General features: G+C 31.2%; 1 protein-coding gene across 1 annotated transcript in view; it reads right to left on the reverse strand.

The window, feature by feature from the left end:
- Positions 1 to 17,902, reverse strand: part of LOC124422726 (cysteine-rich motor neuron 1 protein-like) — a 314,191-nt gene that overhangs the window by 83,121 nt on the left and 213,168 nt on the right. The window contains exon 5 of the mRNA XM_046959567.1: positions 8,218 to 8,247. Within this exon, the coding sequence (XP_046815523.1) occupies positions 8,218 to 8,247 (30 nt within the window). The remainder of the gene's footprint in view (positions 1 to 8,217; positions 8,248 to 17,902) is intronic.

Here is a 17,902-nt window from a genome sequence, read left to right on the forward strand (position 1 = left end):
TGTATATATATATATATATAATACATACCTATGTATATGTATATAATATGTTGATACAAAAGATATATAACTTAAACCAATTGTATAATCACTGACTCTCGTAATTTATTTTGATTTGTTTTTATTTTTTTACGCTTATTTATTTTCATTTTCAACAATGTTAATACGAAATAAAATATATTTTTCAAATATAGAATATTTAAAAAAAATATAATTTAATTATATAATAAAAAATATAATAACGCGACAAAGTATTTATATACCTAAAAGAATAATTTTCGAAAATATGAAAATATAAATGTCTAACAAGATATGTATATATACTATATATATTTAATTTTGTATATAAATAAATAAATATATATATATATATATATATTTAAAAAAATATTTCATTAAACATAATGTCTTATGATGGTCGTTAAAAGAAATTACTTTTTCGATTGAAGATTAGATTTGCAATATTATTAAAAAAACCTTTATGAGAACGTTACTTATCCATCAAGAAAATACAGGAATAAGAATAAGGATATCGAATAAGAGGATTATTTGTAGCAGATAGAATGGCATCAATGGAATCAACAGTCGCGAGATCGTTCCTGTTCTTGTTCGTTAATTAATCAATTAACATTCGTATTCGGTTAAGCGGCTTTTACAGAATTTCGGTGTTAATTTTCGAAGAGAATTTAGTCGATGGACGTAAAAGACGATAGGGGCGGAGAGAGTGAGAGAGGGTAACGGGTAAGAAAGGAAAAGGGTTGTTGAAACTGAATGACCATTCGATCGGTTCGTAACATTACGTTGAAAATGGTTTTGGAAAGGTGACTGCTTGCTAAAAGCTTAGGTAACATGAGAGTGGAACCAAGTGGAAGAGAAAAGGACAGAGATAGAGAGAATGAGAGACAGACAGAGAGTGTGAGAGAGAGAGAGAGAGAGAGAGAGAGAGAGAGAGAGAGAGAGAGAGATGAACGATCATTGCGGGAATTATCTCATCGAAGATTATCAAGTCGTTCAAATCTCTCGAGACGCATCGTTGACGAAGTTGAGCTTAGCCGATGTCGTTCAACGTCAGCTCGGTTTTATGAGGGTCCTCACCTTTTCCAAGCACCGGGAGACATTCTGGATTTGCAAATCATTTCGTTCTGATCGTAAACGAAAGAAGAAAAGTTACAGAGAGAGAGAGAGAGAGAGAGAGAGAGAGAGAGAGAGAGAGAGAGAGAAAGAGAGAAGAGAGAAAGAGAGAGAGATAGGGAAACGACAAGAAAATATATTCTTTTGCGACTTCTCAGATTTATTTTATCGTACTTAAGATCTATATCGTTTATGATTTCGATGTTTTACAAGATAAATCTGATAATTTCAACTCGTTTTTTATAGTTGGAGAAAAGGAATAATTATATATATATATATATAGGAAATGGACAATAAAATAATCTCGATGATTTCTATTTATGAAAAAATATTTCTTATCGATGCGAGCAAAATTAATAGACGTTTATTCATTCTATTTCTTTTCATTATTAACGAATTATTGTTATCATAAAAATGGATTCCTTGAAAAAGAAAGGAAAAAAAGTGATAACAAGTAGATAATTATGGTCTTATTAAGAAAAACAGAAAAAACAAGAACAAGAAACAAAAAAAGAAGAGAAAGAAAAAAACACCAAAAGGAAAAAATTGAAAAAGAACAAGAAGAAAAAACAACAAACAACATTACCTCTAATAACAACAACAACAACAACAACAATAATAATAATAATAATAATGAAAAATAAAAAAAGATCTTAAATGAATGAAGTAGATATAATGATGAAAGTTCGCAACCTTTTATATTACTTGATATTTGGTATAACATTACATGTGCATATTTACGTCATTATAAAGTTGTATAATATCAGTGTAATTATAAGTTAAAGAAGTATTGTTAAGGCAGTAGAAAAATCGATCGTAGTTATCGATAAGAGAAGGTTGGTAGGCATGCTTGCGGATAAAGTTTGAAATTAATTAATCGATGCTCTCTGTTGGTGGGTGTAAAGAACGTTCGTTGCAATAAGGTAAAGAAAGTAAAGGAGAAGAGAGACGAAAGAGAGAGAGAGAAAACTGAGAGAGAGGAGAAAGAAAGAGAGAGAGAAAGAGAACGAAGGTCGACTGCTCGTTCGTCCTCTCTTTACTTCTCTACTCGTTTAATAGAACTAATTACTTAATGCTTCCTGACGCGCGGATCGGTTTAACTTTTACCGCGTTCAACTCACCGCTACTACAAGCTTTCACTCCTACACCCCCCTCCCTTTCCCTTCCTTTGCCCTTATGCTCCTAACTCCGTCCCTCTCTTCTTCCTCCCCATCATCATCACTACCACCACCACTCTTCGTTTTCGTTCCTCTCTCACTCTCTCTCTCTCTCTCTCTCTCTCTCTCTCTCTCTCTCTCTCTCTCTCTCTCTCTCTCTTCCCTCCCCTACATGTTCTCTTCTCTCTACCTTACCTTTAACAGCGCGATTTCAACTTCGATAAACCGTGGCTGAGTTTGAAGTCCTCGTCGGTAAATTCGATTCGTTTGAACGTTTTACCTTATCTCGCGGTTTAGAACATGATTTCGTTTATTCGTTAGACGAGGAACACTTTATTCAAGCGAAAGATATAATTGTATTGGAGATGAGCTATTGATTAATGTTTTCTTTTTTTTTCATAATTTTTTTTTTTCCTTTTTTTTCCACAGTTTTTCATTTTTCTTTGCATTTTTCTTTTCTTTCTTTTTTTTTTCTTTTTACTTCTTCTTTTTCTTTTCTTTTTATTTCTTCTTTTTTTTTTTTATCGATCTTGACAGAATTCTCGAGAATTTATAATATTAATAATTTTTTTTATATATGCACAATTAATTTTGACACGACAATTAGTAAGAATGTTAATGGAGAATTTCAACTTGGAGAATTTCAACTTGGAGAATTTCAATTTGGAGAATTCAATCTTGATTTGATGAATACATCCTGTTTGTGGATTATTCATAGGTACACGTATTTGACTCGTTTATTAACTCTTTGGAGTTAAGTGAGTTAAAAACTGTCCCATCTTTTACTGAGCTTTTTTTTATCCATGGGGAGATATATTTTTTAATCTCACTTTGTAAAGTTGAAGTTACTCATAGTCATACAGTTTAATATTTTATTTTATTTCGAATAATTGAAATGAACGTTATTTTCTTCATTTTTTCCATTTTTTTTTTTATTTTTTTATATTAAAAAAGAAATTCTGTGCAACTTGGATTTCCATTTTCTTTAAAAATCGTGCACCTTAAGAAGTTAAAAGAAATATACGACATAGATGTCGAAGAAAATTCAAGATAAAATTAAAAAATAAAATTCAAAAAAAAATTCCAGATAAAATTCAAGAATTATCCCTTGTAATATATTTATTATATAATTGTATGGATTAACTAACGATATCAATTTCTTCAAATATACCTACATGTATGTATATATGGATACACGGAACATGATGATGCGTGTGTGTATACAAATATATCTGTAATGTGTACCTCTACGTAAATATGTATATATACATACGTACATACATACGTACGTCTCTCTATGTATAAAAGAAGTACGACGAGGATCTTGAAATATTTCAATTTTTATTATCGATATGGAGAGATCGAAGATTTATATAGTCGAAGTTTACCATAAAGGGAAGACAAAAGTCAGACTAACATTCGCTATGGAATCTATGAAATTTTGCCGCAAAAGCTTTTGGTATATATTCTTACGGCATAGTGTCAAGAAAGATAGTAAGTCTTCGACTACTACAACGGCGACATCGACTTCCGGAAAAGAAGATATTGAATTCGAGAAGCGCGTGAATCATTTTTATCATGGGATTCTTTCTTTCTTTCTCTCTCTCTCTCTCTCTCTTTCTTTTTTTCTTTCTTTTACAGAGAATCCGCCACGAGCAAGGAAGAAGATCGTTCTCTCTCATCAAATATTCAATCGAAGTTTACAAAGCGTACGTTCGACGTGCATGAATCTCATTGCGTTTGTCTACCTTTTCTTATTTTCCATCCTTATCCCTCTTCTACCCCTTCCTCGTACCACTTTCGGTTATGAAACTCCAATTTTTACAAGTCGTTCGTTTCGCGCTTTCTTTTCTTTCTTTTTTTTTTGTTTTTGTTTTCGAATGACGATGTACGACGATTCGATAAATATTATTATTATTATTAATTTATGATAAGTATTTTGTAAAATAAATATTTTGCAAATGAATGAACGTATCTATATGAATATTATTTTGATCGGTATATAATAATTAAGCGTATTAAGTATTTCGATCTTAGTTGAGTCATTCATATTACATAATAATATTTCATTATAAATATTTAACGTATCTGTTTAAAATACTGAAGAAATGTTTAAATATATCTAAGCTTAAATAAATAATAGCCTATTTTTTTTGCTTGTTCCTCTCTTTTTTTTTCTATCGAGTAGAAAAATCATTTCTTATAGATCGTTTTTGGAGAATGACGAATGGAGAAACAATGAAACGAATTAAAAAGGGAAAAGAGAAAATGGAGAGTTGGAAGGGAGGGGTAATAAAAGAAAAAAAAATTGATCGGACATTTTTATCATTATCGTGGAATCTTCTTTTTTTTTTCTTTTTGTTCCCGTCCTTGTGCGCTTTTTTTTTTTTAATTTCATATTCTTTATCGACAACGACGAACGAGATTAAAATTAGAAGGTGAATGGAAAAAAGGGTCGATGAAATTGTAACCTTTTGTCGTTGTTCAGTCACGTCGAGAAAATTAATAACTTGAGGCTTCGCGGACGATTTTTCATCGATGCAACGAGACGTACAACATGCACACGTTGTATGTTATGTTTTTATACGAATGGATAGTCTCACACAATATTTTAATAGAAAAAGTATTAAAGAACATATATATATATATATATATATATATATATATATATATAATATATATAATAAAAATAAAAATAATAAGAAGATTATTATGTCTAACATTTTAACAGTTCTTCCTTGGCAATCTCATATTTCAATCATTTTCAAGTTTCAAATTATTATTAGACTAGCAATATGAGTATACGGTATAAAATGATTGATATATGACGAAGGGATATGAAAAATAATCAGTCGTTAAGTTAATTTAATTTTTCACATAATTATGTCAATAGTATTTTAGAGAGAATTGTTTTTACAAATCGTGTATACATATATATATATATATATATATATATATATATATATATATATATATATATATATGATATATATATTTGTTTTGTAGAAGGTGAAAAATTGCATTGATTATTGTATTCAAAATTAGCATTTTATTTTGAAAAAGAGCTTCCTTGCACAAAAATGCAGGAAAATTTCATAGAAATACGTAGCATTTAATATCATTTAATTTTGTCCTATGACATTTTTTTCGATCTCCAATCCTTTCAAAGACAGCTCGCCCCAATTCCGTGGAACATCATATATATATATATATATATTTATTATAATATATTACATTAATATATTATATATTAATTCATACAATTACGTATAAATTATTTTTGTCATTTTTATGTTGAAATATGTGGATAAGAAAAGTACAAAGAATAATTACATTCTATAGAATGTATGAAAAATTGTATGAGCGATACTTTACTTAGACTTATTTTTATAATGCATTTAATTCTATATCATCATCAGTTCATAGTCATTTATATACTTTGTCATTTATTCCATTATTTTTAATCTATTCACAAATACCGTATGAAAGTATTATAATGCCTTAATATACTTACGTACGTATTTACGTATGTATGTAGATACATATGAGGACGAATAGAGATTTTCCTTTCCTTTTATTTTTGAAAAAAAAAAAAAAAAAAGAAAAGAAGAGAGTTAACGAAATATTAAAGCCGAGATTTCTGTCTTTCTCATCTTACTCTGACGAAACGAGACTTTCAACGAATCAGTCTTTTTAAATAACGCGAGGACACGGAAGCCCAGAAGTGAAGAAAAATTAGAAATAATAGCGAACAGTTTGCCGACGTCTGGCTTATGGCGACGTAATTTTTGCTCTATCGTCGTCATTCTCAAATACTTAAATACGTACCTGTATATATGCATACATGCATACATACATACATACATATATATATATATATATATATATATATATATATATTCCAGTTACTTATGTATATACTTCATACCTGCGGCAATACGTACATTGCGCTCAAAAATGGCATGCGAGTTTCGCATTCTCTCGTGGTTATTTTTCTTCGTTTGCGACAGGGACTAGAAAAAAGTACGCTTGAGTAAAGGAAGAAAAAAGAAAAAAAAAAATTTTTTACTACGATGAGGTTAAAAATTATTTTCCACGTAATCCCTCCTAGTTACTACCACAGTGAACAGATAAAGGTCTTCTTACATTTCAAACTCCAATTCCATGGAAAATTTTTTACTATAACTTTACTTATTTTATTCTATTTAATTTTTTCTTCTTCTTTTTTTTTTTTTTTTAATTTTTTAATGCTTCACCTCTTCTTTTACTTTTCAGCGTAACAAATACATGCATAGATACATATCTTGTACGTTTGAGCACGCACGCTTATGCAGTATGATTCGTTTACATGAAAACGTTCGAACATCTCATGACGTATGAGCGTGTTAACGTTTGAATATATGGAGAAAAGAGAAAAAAAAGAAAAGAAAAAGAGAAAGTTCATTGGAAAACAGGAAAATGAGATCTTTTATTATATTTTTGTTTTTTTTTCTTTTTTTTTTCTTTTTTTATATTTCTCTATACCACTATACCACCTACTTTGTTCTTTGAACATTGTGAACGTTATAAATTATTCCTGGCAAAATTCCGGCTCATAATAATTTTGAATATATCTTTTTTCGAATGAAAAGAAAGACAAAAAAATCCGAGAGAAAAAGCATTTGCACCGGGTTTTTTTTTTTCTTTGACGTGTGCGCAGTGTAAGAAGAATAAAAAAAAAAAAAAAAAAAAAAAAAAAAAAAAAAAAAAAGAAAAGTAAAAGAAAGAAAACGCCGTGCTTGATTTTCTTTCTTTTTTTTTCTTTATTTATTCTCTTTTTTCTTTTTCTTTTTTTTTTTTTTTTTTTAATTTTTATTTTCACAGACAAACGAGCCGATAAACGGTGGAGTATTCTTTTGGATGTCGCTTTTGTTTTTGTTGTTGTATAGTTGTTTGTTGGGTGAATCAAATGAAAACGAAGACAGGCGCTCCCTCGTATGTGAAATCATTTTAGAATCGATTTGTTTTTTCCTTTCTTTTTTTTTTTATATTATCTTTTCTTCTTTCTTTTTTGTTTTTATTTTCTTCATTTATCTCTCCGTCCGTTTTTAGCCGTTTTTCTTCTTGCCAACTCTTTCGCTCATCGCATTACACGACGTGTAACGTCGTGTTTCACGTCAAAACCGAGAAGCCGGTTGCTTGCGAAAAGCAACGAGTCGATTCTTCTTTGTTAACGTGGAATGATCGCGTTTGTTTCATTTCTGCTACAATTCTTGTTAGTGTGCTGAAGCGTAAAGGGTTTTACGTTACAAAACTTAAATGTCACGCAAAAGTGAGTCATTCTTTACTATCATCACAAAATTTCAAGAAAGCGAGACACAGGAGAAAGAAAGAGAGAGAGAGAGAGAGAGAGAGAGAGAGAGAGAGAGAGAGAGAGAGACAGACGTAAATTTGATTTAAACTTGACGATATGAAAGTACATAAAAGTAAATTTACAAAAAGTTCATAAGTTAAATTGAAAATAAGAATTAAAATAATGATTAAAATTATTATAAAATTAGAATTGAAAGAATTTTTTATCTAAAGTCAATCGATCGTTTTTCAAACGTTAATATCAGTTATATCAATAAAAAATAAATATATTTCTGAATTTAAAATTATAAAGAAATATATACATAATTAAGTATTTCATCATTCGCAATTTATTATATATACGAATTATAAACAGGAGATTATTAAGTATATCTAGTCATTAATAATCAACGTGCTTGTATATAATAAGTCGATAAATTAAAACACTCCTTGTTCGTAGGATAAATTATTCACAATTAATTATTCACTTGTTATATATTCATAATTATTTATATCATATCTTATATTAGAAGTAAAAATGTATTCGCGCTCAAGCAAAATCGTTTAAAAAATATAATAATATCGATATGTGACTTACGATTGGAAGGTGTGTCAGGAGCTGCAGTTGCTGAAAAAAAGAAAAACAAATCGAGAGATTAGATAAGCTAAATATAATACAATAAAATATAATAAAACGATTATCATATTATATTCATTATCGATTGTAATTTTTTTAATCACTCGTTGTAATATTTACTTTAAAAAATATTTTTCGAAGATTTGTATTCAAACATTTCATTTTAATTGTAATTTACATGCATATACTTATATATAGATAATATATAAATCATCATATTATATTTATTATTGATTGTAAATTTTTTAATTACTTCGTAAAATTTACTTTGAAAAATATTTTTTAAAGATTCACTTTCAAAAATATCGTTATTATTGTAATTTCATTTTAAACTTTCTATGCATATACTTATATACAGATAATATATAGATAATATATAGATAAATGTATACGTATTTGTGGATAGAATATTTGTAATGTTAGTGTTCTCTCTCTCTCTCTCTCTCACTCTCTCTCTCTCTCTCTCTCTCGTTTGATTAAATCGAATTAAATCGTCGATATCGACTTCAGCGTGACTAGCAATAGAGAAAAAGATCTTGAATTGAGAATCTCGAAGAAAGGCAGATAAATAGAGATAGAAAATGAGGAAAGAAAGATTGAAAAGAATCGCGAGTCTTATAACTTTCGTTCCTTTCTTTTCTTGTCTTTTTTCTTCCTTCCTTTCTTTCTTTCTTTCTTTCTTTCTTTCTCTTTTTTCGTGGGTGAGTATGAATCGTATTACACGAGGAGGAATACCCCTTCTTCTCTTCTTTTTCATCCTCTTGAACCATCCAAGACGTCGTTTCCTAATAAGCGAACCGTGTCGCGTCTACTTCCTTTCAGACACAGCCAACCGAACGAAAGAATGAAGAAAAAAGGAGCGAGCGAGATGGAGAGTTGTAAATGAGCGACTAAAAAGGCGACACGAATCTCGCGAATAGTAACGTCGAGACTGTGAATGACGAAGATGACGTTATTCCGAAGAACGAAAAGTATCCTTCTTCTTGTTCCTTTTCTTTTTCTTTTTTTTTTATTTTACTCTTTTTTATTCCGTTCTTTTGGAAATCTTTTCACCAAAAGCATTTTTTATCAGGCATATTTATCATAGAACGCTTATTATTGCTAGCTTCTCAAAATGAAAAGAACTCTTGTTGATTGCATATTATTTCTTCTTCTATTTTTTCAAAATTATTATATTATTATTTTTCTTATTATTATTTATTATTTATTATTATTTATTATTATTATTATTATTATTATTATTATTATTATTACTATAATTATAATTTATTATTATTATCTTATACAATTATACATAGAGAGAAAGATCGGATGATTATAATTTTATATAATTTAATAACATGTATAATGAGATTTCTAACTATTGGGGGAAGCTGTTTAGAAAAAAAAAGAAAAAAAAAAAATTTTTTTGCTGGTTACACATTTTTTCAAAATTAATATTATTATTATTATTATTATTATTATTATTATTTCTATTGTTATTATATCATTATTTTTATTACTGATATAAAATTTATTGATTGGAAATTTATTATGAATATAAAATTATGTATAAAGAATGTAATCGATTATTATAATTTTCATAACTTCTAATAACATTTCTGACTATTGTTATCTTTTTATTGAGAAGATATAATTCCTACTGATTTATTAATGACATATTATACGCACTTCTTCTTCTTTCAAAATAATAATAATAATAATTATTATTATTATTATTGATATCGTAGGATCATATATAGAACGATAGATGATAATTTTTATAATAATGCAGAATAACATTTTTATTTAACAATTTTAAACGATTAACAGTTGATAGCTAGGTCAGATTTGATAAAAAAAAAAAAAAAAAAAAAAAAAAAAAAGAAAAATTTGACGTCTTCTCGTTTCTCTATATAAGGAAGAAGTAAATGAGCTTGTCTCTTTCGTAGTATACGCACATGTACATGTTAAAAGTGAAAGAAAGTCAGGTAGTTCGGTTCATTTTTGACCTACTTGGAAGATGCGAACCATCTGTATCTATCTCTCCTACCAGACCCTCGTTAACTAGGCTGGTTAAGGGTGAAAAGTGGGCCAGATTACTTTTCCAAGCTTTCTACCACCTATTTCCTTCATCTCTCTCTCTCTCTCTCTCTCTCTCTCTCTCTCTCATTCTGTCTCTGCTAACAGATTTCTTCTCCCTCTCTTTCTTTTTCTCTCTGTCTCTCTTTTTCTCTCTCCTTCCTCTTTCCATCTTCTCTCCTTTTTTTTTTTTATAATTCCAACTTCTTTCTTTAAATCCCTCGACAAGATCCTCTACTCGAGTCATTCCTTTCGAATTTTCCACGTTCTAGATAAACTAGAGGAATCTCTTTAATCTAACATTATTTTCGTTCAAAGGCATACAGATTTTCATCGAAAGTTTTTCCTTATGGACGAATAAAAATACGTTCTGGGATGTAGACGGACATAGAAAGAGAGAAAGAGAAAAAGAGGGAGAGAGGAAGAAAGGGAGAGAAGAAAAGATATTTTTATGCGATTTTCATATTTGTTTTCAATTATTTTTTTCAATTTTTTATTTCTCTTTTGTTTTCTTTTATTTATTTCTTTCTTTTCTTTTTTTTGTTTTGTTCATTCATCCCTTTTGAATTAAAATCTTTTATATTCATTAAACACACAATTATCCTAATTATAAAAGTACTTCGAACGAGACGTTCTTTACGTCAATATGAATTCTTCATTGTCCTATGAACTATAGCTATGCTATGTTATTACCAGCTACGAACTATTGTTTTTACACTCAAAGAGTATAATTAATCTTTCGTTTCGTGTTTATGAGATTTCCTACGATACATAGATCGTTATGTGTTTATGAGCGAACGCAGAATGGAATAAAAAATCGATGAGAAATCGGTAAAAAAAATTGTTTTTGTCTCACTCTCTTCCTCTCTCTCTCTCTCTCTCTCTCTCTCTCTCTCTCGTTATATTCGTCGATTCGTTGATACAGTTTTTCTTTCTCTCTCCTCTTTTTTTCCCCCCATTACCGATAGTTTCCGCGTATCTCGTTTTCTCGTTACCCGCATCGGCTAACGCATATATTGTTCTTCATTTAAATCTAACGTTAATTACTTGACTCCCACCTCCGTGCATTGCCCTTTCTCCCGTGTTTTTCGTGTAATTAAAAAAAAAAAAAAAAAAAAAAAAAAAAAATTAAAATTAAAAAAGAAATAAAAAGAAAAGAAAAAGTAAAAAATAAAAAATATAAGATAAAAGCAGAAATGAAAACGAGGAAGAAGGAAAAGAAGGATAGAATGGGAAGGGAGGGGAAAAAAAAGAAGAAATTAGATAAAGGGAAGAAAAGGAACAAACCAAAGGAAAAAAAGAAATAAAAGAATATACGAAGAAGTAATTTTTTAACGTCACCGCCACGCCAGCCATCGTCTTCAACTAATTTTCCTTTTTTCGATCCGCCCTTTTCTTCTCTTCTCTTCTCTTCTCTTCTCTTCGGTCGTTCTTTAATTGCCTTCGTCCCTCGAGTCTCCCTTTAAGATTTACGCATCGCGTCTTTTTAACGCCACAGAATATCTTTTCATTTCCCTCCAACAAGATTTATGCTATTTGCGTGAATTTTTTTCATTAAATATCGCGGACTTGTCCATTCCTCTGTCGTCGTTCGTCTATGTGCGAAAACAAGGATAACGGAAAAATTCAATTATTCAGTCGTTCTCGAAAAAAAGAAAAAAAGAAAAAGAAAAGAAAGAAGAAAGGAAAAAAAAATATAGTAGAAAGTTAGAGTACCAAAATTTCGATCGATCATGAATCGAAATGGTTATTATCGCATTACGTTACGTTACGTGACATATACCTTCGGTTAGATGAACAGTTCGATAAAAAAAAAATATTCGATCGACGAGAATCTCGTTCCTACGGATTGAATTCTCGATTCCACGACGACTGGATACGTCCAATCGCATTTTCAACGCGACCGAAGAATCCGATTTTGAAAAATCGTAGTGGCGCCGGACGAATTCATCGATTGGAACGAATTTCGCCTTTTTTTGTTTCTTTTTCTTTCTTTCTTTTTTCTTTTTTTTGTTTCATCTCTTTCTCGTTCATCTCTCTCTTCTCTTTTTCTTCCACATATATTTTTTGTTTTGTTTCGTGCTTAATCGATTGTACGTTTAGAAATTTCGTCGATCATTGACAAGTTCATTCGTCGACGAATACGCTTGCGCATTCCTTTTAATACTGAAAAGATCCTTTTAACATTATTCAGATTGTTATCTTACGTATAACGAAATTATATATATATATATGTGTAGGTTCATATAATGGTATATGCGTTAGAAAATTATAATAATGTTAGTTATAGTAATATTATTCGAAAGATATGCTGTAATATTTTCATCGTCAAAATGTTTGTCCTAGTCGAATGTTTGAATTATGTATAGTAATTATTCGATGCATTGAAAGCTCTAACTAATAGGACTCATTGCTTCTTCCATATACTTCAACAAGCGGGTTGATTATACGCTTCTTCCCTAATTAAGCTTAACCTTTTACATATATACATACACATACTCACTCTCTCTCTCTCTCTCTCTCTCTCTCTCTCTCTCTCTCTCTTTCTCTCTCTCTCTTCCTCATTTCCATCAACATTTTCACTATCATCACCGTCTCTTTCCCATCTTCGAAGTTCTCCTTCTCCGGACTTCTTCGCGTGCACAGACCGTAAATAAAACGTGTTTCGCCGTTTCTCCGTCGCTAGCTCACCCTCCTTTACCAACAGCCAACTCTCTCTAGAGCATCTTTTCCCTTTTGCTAGAAGAACCGTCAGTTGCATTTCGACGAGAGATATTTCTCACAGACCGCTCGTGAATTTCTTCTTCGCAATTTCTTCATATTATTCTCTCTCTCTCTCTTTCTCTTTCGCTCTTTCCTCTCTCTCTCTCTCTCTCTCTCTCTCTCTCTCTCTCTCTCTCTATCTATCTATCTATCTATCTTTTTAAGGTAAAGCAAGAGAGAAAGGAGATACGAAAGATTTTGCCTCTTTCCTTTTACAACTTCCCCCCTTTATCCGTCATATAGTGCATTCTTTTTTACTTCTCCCCTTCTCGCTCTCTTTCTCTCTTCCTGCTCCTCTTTCTCTCTCTTTCTTCTTGTTCCTCTTCTCTTTCTCTCTCTCTCTCTCTCTCTCGCGCTTTAATGCCTTCTGCCATATATCCTTCTCTCTCTTTCTCTCTCTCTCTCTCTGTCTCTTTTACTTTCATGCCTTCTATCATATATTCTTCTTTCTCACTCTTTCTCTTTCTATTTCTATTTCTATTTTTCTTATTCTCCACTCTTTTTACCTTCTCCACCGCCTTTCGTTGCTCTGTCTCGCCTTTATATCCGACTTCCGTCGAAAGAACGATTTTACGTCATGGATTTACGGGGCTAATAAATCACCGCGAATATTTTCGAATCCTCTCGAAAGTACCAGTAAGATACTTTTTCTTCTACTTTTTCTCTCTCCATCTCCCTATATCTCTATCTCCCTCTCTTTTTCTTTCTCTTACTTTTTTCGTTCTTTTTTTTCTTTCTTTCTTTCTTTCTTCTTTTTCCTTCTTTCTTTCTTTCTTTCTTTCTTTTCTTGTCGATCTATCTTACATCCTTGCCTCGTTCCATATTCATTTATATTATTTTTCCATAATTTCGCGATATTGAGAGATACAAAATGATGTTATTGAATTGGAATAAATCTTGAAATTATTCAAACGAGAGTCGAAACTAATTGAACGATTTCTTTCTCTCTTCTTCTCTCTCTCTCTCTCTCTCTCTCTCTCTCTGTGAGCGACAAAACGTTCGTTATCTTTGTTATTTTCTATTTTTTATTCCTCTAACATGTCGGTATCTATATACGTATGTATACGTTAACTGGAGCTTTTTTGAGCTTTAAATAAAAAAGCCAGAAAAAAGAGAAAGACATAGAGAATTGTTCGATCCATCTGAATTTCAATTTGTTCGAAGTTACTTTACGTTAAATAAAATCTCTCTCTCTCCCTCTTTCTCTCTCTCTCTCTCTCTTTCTTTCTTTCTTTTATGATGAACTTGCGGTGGTTAGTAAAAGAAAAAAAAATATTCTTTGTAGGACATTCAATCGGATAAATATGAGTAATTTGCATATACACAAGTGTTTATATTCTTTCTAAAGGAGTGAAAGAAAAGAGAGGAAGAAGGAAGAGTATAGAGAAAAAGAGAGAGAGAGAGAGAGAGAGAACGGAGGAGTGAAGGAAAAAACAGGCAAGCTCGAATTTCTCTAATGAAACAAGTCGAATGTGAATGATTTCTTTAAATCATTTTACAATAAACAAATCGACGTGGTTTTAAACAAAAGGAAGAAAGAGAAAGTATCTATGATGGGAAATAGATATATATGTATATATATATATATATTTGTGTGTGTGTGTGTGTGTGTGTATGTATGTATGTATGTATGTATGTATGTATGTGTATAAGAGACGGGGAGAGATAGAAAGAAATGGAAAAAAATGGTCAGACAGCTTTTAAATTTTTCGATACATCCATCAACGAGATATCGAAACAAAATGGTTGCATCCATTAGTTATTTTCCTGTGTAGAAAATAATGTCAAAGTGATGATATCGATCGTGATATCTCTATATAAATATATAAATTCTTTCGCATTATTTTGATGATTTTTCGTTGGAGTTATTGAAATACTTGCAATAAATTAAGAATTAAAATTCATTAACCATTTTAATTCGGATCCGGTATTATTGTATAAGCTAGGATCGTTAATTGAATTATATTGTATTTTAAATTTGATGGAAATAATTTTAAAAGAGGCTATTTTGATCTTCATTCTTTTCTTTTTTTTTTCTTTTTTTTTTTTTAATTCGTACGAACACTCATAAATTTTTCCTATCGTCGATTTTCTTTCGACGACGTTCGAATAATCTTCGATCATTGCGTGAAAGTCGGTATATTGAGTTTTGAAGAGTTATTTTGTAATTAGCGTAGACGGCCGAGATTTTAGTGGATTGCCAAAGAGGATTCACTCCGTTATGTTATTTGCTCATTACACGCCCGAAAACAGACGACCGACGATGTTTGCATATTATAATGTATGTAAATGCCGAAGTCTCAGTGGAGAAGTAAGATTGAGATAGTAACATTCGTTCGTTCATTTCCTCTTGCTCTTGAGCTTGCGCTGTCTCTGTCTCTTTCGCTATCTCTGTCTTTGTCTCTGTCCTCTGTCTCTGTCGTTGTCGCTCGCGTGCACACATCGTAGGTTCTGATAAAATATTTGACTAACGGGGCTTCCTTAGATTCACTTATGTTGGGAAATAGTCCCTGGGTATGGATACTCCGATGAAAAGAGATGGACCACTAAAACGAGAGAAAGAGATAGAGAGACAGAGAGAGAGACAGAGGGAAATATATAGTAGAACTTATGCAAAAGCTCATATCAGAGATAGTAGAAGAAACAACGTGCCCTCCCTCCCTCCCTCCTCCTCACTCTCTCTCTCTTTCTCTCTCTCTCTCTCTCTCTTTCTCTCTCTCTCTCTCTCTCTCTTTCTCTCTCTTTCTCTTTTATAAAGTTCTCCTATGTAAATTTTCCGGTGAAATTGAAACACGTCGGTTTTACTCTCGACATAATGGATTCCTTTTTGAACTCTAACTTGTTTTCCGTGCTCACTGGCACGCAATGATCCTCGAAATGTGGCGTTAGTTCCATCGAAATGCTTTTTTTTCTCTCGAAGAAAATTTTCCAAGTAGTAGAAGTCGCATACAATCTACATCGTATGCGGGTATATGACGCATGCAGGTTACATGACGTCATCAGAGATAAAATTTACTTGATGCATATACGCGAAAGAATCTTATTTTTCCATTTTCCTTTCTTTCTCTTTTTTATTCTTCTTATGTCTTTTGGTATTCTTTTTTTCTTTTTCTTTTTCTTTTTTTGATTTTGTTTTCGTTTTGTTTTAATTAAATGATTCCGATTACGAATCCAATGAGAATCGTAGTTAACGCATTAACGTTGAGAGATCGTCAGAAGCTTTAAGAGACGCATTCGATTTATGATGTATCGTTAAAATAACGTCGCCGACAGTCTGTTCGTTGATCGTGTTTTTTACGATACTCGTATACGACAGATGAAAAAACAACACGATAGGATGATGATATAAAAGAAAAAAGATAAATAGATAGCTAGGTAGATAGATAGATAGATAGATAGATAGATAGAGAAATAGATAGATAGATAAAGAGAGAGAGAGAGATAGATACAGAGAGAGAGAGAGAGAGAGAGAGAGAGAGAGAGAAAGAGTGGAAGGGAGAAAAAAAAAATGAATGGGATGACTCGCCAACATACAATTTCTAGATTTCGAGGGAAAAATGTTTATCTCTTGCATCCCCGTCGAACCCTCTTGAAATCTGCTCGATGGATTTCGAGGCGGACCTTTCGAGTGACTCTCGAGACTCTTTATCTCTCTCTTTCTCTCTCTCTCTCTCTCTCTCAAATTCCGAGCCGAGCCGAGCTGAATCGTAACGGCTTCGGCTTTTATCGACGTATTCCTGATTCATTTTCGAATTGGGCCATGAGAGTCAACCCCTCTCTCTCTCTCTCTTTATTAATAGGCGTTTGTCTCATGCCAGAGGATCGTTCTACACAAACGAAACCTTTGCGCAGCCGATAACAGGCGTATTGTAATTAACGACCATTTCCGTTTTTCACTGACTCTCGAACTCGACATTTTCTCATTCGTTACGACAAAGATTTTTTTCTCCTTTTTTTTTTCTTTTTCTTTTTCTTTTAAGGAACAAGGATCGTCCTTATCTTCGTTTTTCTTTTTTCTTTTCTTTCTTTTTTTTTTTTCTATGAAGAATTTTATAAAATTAGTATTTTCTTTTTTTTCCTGTTCATTTTTTTTTTCTTTTTTTTTCATCTCAGATAAGACCAACAGCACTTGGCTTATATAGGATATATATAGAAACAAGATATGGCAAGTTAAAAAAGAAATATTATTTTTTTATTAATTATCGCAATATTTTTCTTTTTCTTTTTCTCTTTATCATACCACACGTTATATTTTCGATTTCTCTTTATAAAAAGTTTCGAGAGGATACATACATAAAATTTCAATAATTCATGAAATGAAATTTCGATGAAAAGTAACTCGCTATTGACAGTAAGTAAATAGATCTTATGGAAGGACAAAGTGCTCCTCGTTGAAATCATTCAAATTAGAAGGTAGTATATGTCGATTAATGATCCAGAAACAAGCTCGTTTATATTTTCTATAATAGCTTTCCTATTCTCCTCTCTCTCTTTCTCTCTCTCCCTCTCCCTCTCTCTCTCTCTCTCTCTCTCTCTCTCTTTCGTACATGTAGTCATACCTCTAAATCGATATTTCATTTTCTGAAGAAAGGCTATGTGTAAAGTTATAAACACGTGTATACACATACGTGTTACGTGTCTAGCACGATGTATGTGTTTTTTTTTTCTTTCTCATATCGTTCCGATCGATAGAGAACACTATTAACGTTTATCGTTTCAACGATAACAATTCGATCCTATTAAATTCTTTTGATTTATACTCAATAAGAGCTTTCATCGACTCATCATTACGCGTTCTACTGTTTATTATGTTCACTGTATC

This window comes from Vespa crabro, chromosome 3, assembly GCF_910589235.1.
Source record: "Vespa crabro chromosome 3, iyVesCrab1.2, whole genome shotgun sequence".
NCBI lineage: Eukaryota > Metazoa > Arthropoda > Insecta > Hymenoptera > Vespidae > Vespa > Vespa crabro.